The sequence below is a fragment of the Hordeum vulgare genome, chromosome 6H, assembly GCF_904849725.1.
Source record: "Hordeum vulgare subsp. vulgare chromosome 6H, MorexV3_pseudomolecules_assembly, whole genome shotgun sequence".
Classification (NCBI taxonomy): domain Eukaryota; kingdom Viridiplantae; phylum Streptophyta; class Magnoliopsida; order Poales; family Poaceae; genus Hordeum; species Hordeum vulgare.
The window spans coordinates 208,885,275-208,891,286 of record NC_058523.1 but is presented as its reverse complement, the minus strand read 5'-3'; the positions used below and the strand labels follow the sequence as shown (position 1 = coordinate 208,891,286).

Here is a 6,012-nt window from a genome sequence, read left to right as displayed (position 1 = left end):
TCGAGAGCTTCGTGATGAAGTATTATGGCATGATTGATCGGTGAAGGCAATGTGATTATTACGCGTGGGAACCATAAAGATAATAACTTCAATGAATTTCGACGTGTTTGATAAAAAATGTTTAATTAGTTAAAATTTATTGTAGTTAAAAATGTACGTATAACTTCAAAATACATACAATTACGGTTGGATGGTGACTCTACGAACGGGATACGGTGTTGGTTTGAAGCGAGCATTGGAGATGCCCTATGGAAAAAGAGACTACATTGAATCCCACGACTCCACGACGCCCCGAGGCAAGTTTGACAGTCGCCACTTCTCGAGAAAAGAAAGCGAGAGAAGCGCTCAAGTCGTGACTCGTCGGCCATGGCGCAGTCGTCGTCGGCGGCGAGGAAGCCCTCGGCAGCGCCAACCGTCGTCCTGACACTTGTCCTGGTCCTCGCCTCCGCGGGCCTCCTCTTCCTTCTAGTCCACCTCTCCCCTTCGTCGCCATCCGCGCACCCGCACCCCCACCGCCGCCTCCGCCTGCGCGGGGAAAACCTCAGGCACGGAGGCGCCACCCGGCACCAGATCCCGTTCGACCCCGTCATCGCGGACCTCGAGCGCCGCGTCGACGACCGCGAGTGGGAGCGCCTGGCTGCCGCGGGGCTGCACGCGCCGGGCATGGAGTCTGCCCCCGTCCCAGAGGACCTCGCGGACTACGAGGACGAGTACATCAATGACGCCGCGCGGTTCAACATGACGCTGCGCGTGGCGGCTCTTTTCCCCAAGATCGACGTGGACCCCGCCGACGACGCCGTGACGGGCGCCGAGCTGGCTGCGTGGAATCTCGCGTCCGCGCGGCGGGAGGTGCTGCACCGCACCGCCCGGGAGCTCGACCTGCATGACCGCGACCACGACGGCCGCGTCGCCTTCTCCGAGTACGAGAGGCCCAGCTGGGCTTGGCGGTTCGACGGTACGTACGTATGTATATGATCCGAGCTCATGATGCCCCATTTTGGATCTGGGTAGCGATACATGCGCGGATGCGCCTACTCTGGAAAAAGTTTGTCTATTTGGGAGATAATTATACTCATGTGAGGGTAGCTGAGTAAGCTCTGGATTTTGGCACGGTGATGCATTTGATTCAGAGTTGTAGTTCAATCCACTTAGTATAATGAATGCAGCCTTCCCAAAAGGAAGGGGAATGAATGCAAGTCATGCCGGTTCTGCTGGATAAGTCATTTACATAGGCTCACTGTGCTCTTTTGAGCGTTCATATAATGCCATTGTCTAGGATGTAGTCTCAAATTGACCGTATTGGGGAAAATCGGGTAGGCACCGTCCTAAGTTCGTGTTCCGAACAATTTTGTAATGTTTGTGAGCATACCAAACACCTATTCTTATGCATCTCGCGAAGACTTTGCTTGTACAGTTCTCAATGTGTTTTCTGGTTCAACTAGTAAACTCGGATAATTCATATTTTAGATCTGTTGAACAGAGGTTTGCATATAGATCCAGCTTGAATAGTTCCCATGTGGATTAACAAAGTTGTATCTCACACTGAAAGTTAAAAAAACATTCATGTGCACCTATCAAGCTCGTAATAAGTAGGTCAAGTATCCTTTGATAAACCGTAATCTTCCACTACCAAATGATCACATATGCGCCTTACGATGTGAGTTGAGCACTAAATCTCATATATGTCCAGATAATAACTCAAGCAGTGATGGGATGGGATGGTGGAAGGAGGGGCACTTCAATGCTGCGGATATGGACGGCGACGGCTTTCTAAATCTGACGGAGTTTAACGAGTATAACTTTGTATCTGGCCTCCTTTAGCTTCTGAAGTTCCATTATTGTTCTATTCTACCTACGATTTACTTGACTCACTGTATGCAGCTTCTTACATCCAGCTGATACTACCAACCCAAAGCTAATACATTGGTTGTGCAAAGAAGAAATCAGGTGCTCCTTTTCTCCGACTTTTTCCTTGCACATTTGCCTTTCAGATTTCAAACACCATCCTTTTGCATAGTCCTGTTAGTGTTCAGCTCTGCAAAAAAGAATAATAAAGATGGGAAGTTTTTTTCTTAAAAATAAAAGAAGAACCTTTATGGAGCTTCTGGTCATACTCTTAGTGATACCAGAGGTAAATCATTTTGAAATTCGAAAACTATTATTTGTCATAGTAAAGGGGTCAACAGTTCATCTTCTCCTCAATTCATGTAATTGTCTTATTTCTCAACTATGATGCTGATACATGATACTACATACTTCCTCCGTCCCAAAATTCTTGTCTTAGTTTTATCTAGAAATGGATGTATCTAAATACTAATACATGACTAGATACATTCATATCTAGACAAATCAAAGACAAGAATTTTGGGACGGAGGGAGTACGAGTTTGGGCGCGGTGTAATTATAACCGAACTCTGAAGCATTTTATGTCTGCATATTTGTTTTTTTATTGTGCTAGTGATTGTTCTGGAAATCTTGGTACTTGATTAGTCAACAAAGCTTAATGCTTAATGTGGTGTAGTTTCAAATCTGGGTACTTGATCAGTCAACAGTAGTTTCAAACGGCTTAATTTTGCAAATACTTGTTCGGAATTCGTTGATACTTCAACCGTTTTAAGAACTAAGCGATTACTGGAAGATTTAGTGCGTGTTTGATTTGTGCCCAAAGTAGCTTATGGAAACGTAGCTGATATTTTTTGGTCTTACCGTAATATGTTGGCTAATTGGCTGGCTAGGTTCTTGCTGTTATTTGGCTCCTATAGTTGAACTAGAGAGCCACCGAAAATATTATACAAGTATACAACAACAACAACAACAACAACAACAACAACAACAAAGCCTTTAGTCCCAAACAAGTTGGGGTAGGCTAGAGGTGAAACCCATAAGATCTCGTGACCAACTCATGGTTCTGGCACATGAATAGCAAGCTTCCACCCACTCCTGTCCACCGAAAATATTATATTACCAAAATTTCGGCCTCAAATTAACATTGCCGCACTAAGGCTAACTCGCTATGGTTTTGGTAAGGCACTTTGGGTATCAAGTAGTCGTATGAAAACAACCGAGTCCATACTCTGAATTCGGTTTATGATGTATGATTATACTAATTTGTTGAGTCCCAAATCATTTGTGCAGGTAAACATTGATAGCATAACATTTCTTGAAACTAGTATGAATCATCTTGACGCTAAATCTCTGCCCATTACACCGCAAACCCATTAAAACCAGCTATTTCATCCAGTTTATGGATTGCCCAAAATCTTTGTACTATTGTGTTAGCCAGTACCAAGCAGGTGATCCAGGCTGAAACGTTTATCCAAACTGAATTTATTTTAGGAACCCTGACACAATCACATGTCTGTGAGCTTCCCTTGTAGGAGTCAGGTTACATTTTGATAATCACCATTGTAAGATCAGTTTTTGTTGATTATTCAGGGAAAGAGACAAAGATGCTGACGGGAAGCTCAATTTCCAAGAGTTCTATAAAGGATTATTTTACTCAGTTCGACATTACGATGATGAAACTTCAACAGATGACTCCAATGGCTCTGATGCACCGGCTAGAAAATCGTTTTTACAACTTGATCTGGATAATGATGGGTGAAAATTACAGTTCGTGGTGTTATCTATTTGCCATATTTACTGAATTATGTAATTGTGAGCCTGAGTTTGGAGGCTTCCCTCTTTCTGTAGGTTTTTGTCAGCAGATGAGCTAAAACCTATCATCGGAAAACTCCATCCAGCAGAAAACTTCTATGCCAAGCAACAAGCTGACTATGTGATATCACAGGTAACGAGCTGATAACATCTCATTTTATTTCTAGGATATTTTGGCTTGCCTTTCTATCTAATGCTGTCAGAATTGTTCTGTAGATACATGTACCATGATCTTCTAGTAACCTTTGCTTTGATACATTCTGTCAACTCCAACCAAGTTGAAGAAGTAGTTCTGCAGTGAGAGTGGATTTTTGGAGCCCGGGTGCATTGGAGGACTTTATTTTAAATAGTTCTAAAATCACACTTAAAGTCTCAATAAGTTCTGAAAAGAATTCTACATGATCATATGGATGTATATTACACATGTGCGAAGTTTGGTGATGAAATAACTAAACATGTGAGCTATACAAAAATGAAAAAATGGTGATTTTTAAATAGCGAATAATCCATGCATTGTTCATCTTTCCAAAATCACGATTTTATCATTTTTGTGTAACTCACATGGTTACTTATTTCAGCATCATAATTTGCACTTGTGCAATATACATCCATATAAACATGTGATTTTTTTTGTTCATATTTTTTTGAAACTTCAAAAATATTATCTGGCACTATTCACAATAGAGGGTCACTAGAGCCTGTCCTCCGAAGTGACTTTTTGGTTCTGCAGTACGGTTCTCAAGAAATTACCTGCTGATTTGTTATCTAATAGACCTTCTGAATGTAGGCTGATACAAATAAAGATGGACAGCTGAGTTTGAATGAGATGATTGAGAACCCCTATGTGTTTTACAGTGCTTTATTCACAGAAGATGATTATGGGTCTCATGACGAGCTCCGGTAGTCCATTCAAGGTATGTGGTTCTCGGTATCGGACTTCACATGCTTCATTTCATTGCTACTTTTAATAATCAATGAGCTTGAATGTTTAGCAGTAGGTAGTATTGAGGACCTTTCAGATGCTTGGTTAGACATTGCCGAGGATATATATCTTCAAAGATCTGTTGGCCCCATCTACTGCTTTGCCAAGCACATTTCACGGTACATCGCTTGAAGTACCTTATCGGTTCTTATTCATTTGCCTCTGCACTGAAGTATTTGAGTACTTACTATGTTTCTAATCCATGATTTCCTTATTTACCAGGTGATTTCTATGTATAACACAATCGTGCATTTCCATACCACCTGGTTTAGCAGCAGAGCATTCATTTGTTACATTAAGAGTTGTTGAATTAGTTTTCATCTTTTGCATGGCAAGTTAACATTGGTTCTTCCATACATATATTTTGGTGTGCAAAAGTAGCTTGCTGTCTAGGATCACACTTGTAAACTATGAAAACCAGGAAGGTGCAGCATTCGGGCTTGTATGTATGTAACTGGCATTCCTGAAACCCGTCTGTAAAGATTGTGCAGCTATGTATTATGAAACTGATTCTGTTCTCTTCCTTCTCGTGTGACATTTTGGTCTTGATAAACCCGCTGCCTTATTAAGTGAAGTATCTGAGTACCCAAGCCCGGTAAGCAATGCTACTGGTAATATCATTTGTCCAGCCAAGGTTAGGACATGTTTGGAACATGATGACTGTTAATATTCCTTCTGTTTCTAAATGTAAGGGGTTCTAGTTTTGTCACTTTGACCAAGTTTACAGAACAATATGTATGTTGGTACTCCCTTGTACTAAGTGGGCAACAATTAATATGGATCAGAGAGAGTTAGTAGATTTTTTTTGTATACTCTGTCAAATGGACGGGTTTGGTTGGCTGCATACAACCCAACTAAGCCCGGGCAGGATAAAAATGAGCTGTTTGGTTGCTTGCAGGCCGGCCTGGCTCGCATATGCACGGAACATAAAGCACCCGAGAGCCTGGCTTGCTAGGAATGGCTGAACCGGCTGTTTCCAGTGAGCCAGACTGAGTCGGGCGGAAAATGAAGAAGCGGCGTAGGGTGCGGTCTAGGGGGAAGCAGACGGAGATGGCGGGAGGGGAAAATCGGTTGAGGCGTGGTGGTGCCAAATATACCCTCACCATCGTGTTGAATATGTATTTGTGTTGCATGTGTATTACAGTTGTGGCCCACCTCCTAGTCTTGTATAGTTGAGGTAGAGGCCTTCCCTTGTATTATACATACGTGCACCAACATCCCTAATGAAATTATCGCATTACAATTCATCTCTTTAGATGGTATCAGTTCTTTCGTTCCAACCCTAGGGTAGCCGCCGCCGTCGCGCCTCCCCGCGCCGCCGTTGCGCCCCACCTCATCTAATCACCGTCGCCGCCGCGCCCCTCCTCCTCCTT

The 6,012-nt window shown here is 42.9% G+C and overlaps 1 protein-coding gene across 3 annotated transcripts; it reads left to right on the top strand.

The window, feature by feature from the left end:
- Window positions 1-265: 265 nt before the first annotated feature.
- On the top strand, window positions 266-5,162 carry LOC123403008 (reticulocalbin-2). Of its 3 annotated transcripts, none has more exons than XM_045096983.1 (8): window positions 274-955; window positions 1,691-1,793; window positions 1,882-1,947; window positions 3,436-3,600; window positions 3,694-3,790; window positions 4,445-4,571; window positions 4,653-4,758; window positions 4,862-5,162. In XM_045096983.1, the coding sequence occupies exons 1-6, from the start codon at window positions 367-369 to the stop codon at window positions 4,559-4,561; spliced, it is 1,137 nt and encodes a 378-aa protein (XP_044952918.1). In that variant the 5' UTR covers window positions 274-366; the 3' UTR covers window positions 4,562-4,571; window positions 4,653-4,758; window positions 4,862-5,162. The 3 variants fall into 3 exon arrangements, with proteins under 3 accessions (XP_044952921.1, XP_044952918.1, XP_044952919.1); XM_045096984.1 differs by having other exon boundaries at window positions 4,650-4,758; XM_045096986.1 differs by lacking the exons at window positions 4,445-4,571; window positions 4,653-4,758; window positions 4,862-5,162 and having other exon boundaries at window positions 266-955; window positions 3,436-3,612; window positions 3,694-3,728.
- The last annotated feature ends 850 nt before the right edge of the window (window positions 5,163-6,012 follow it).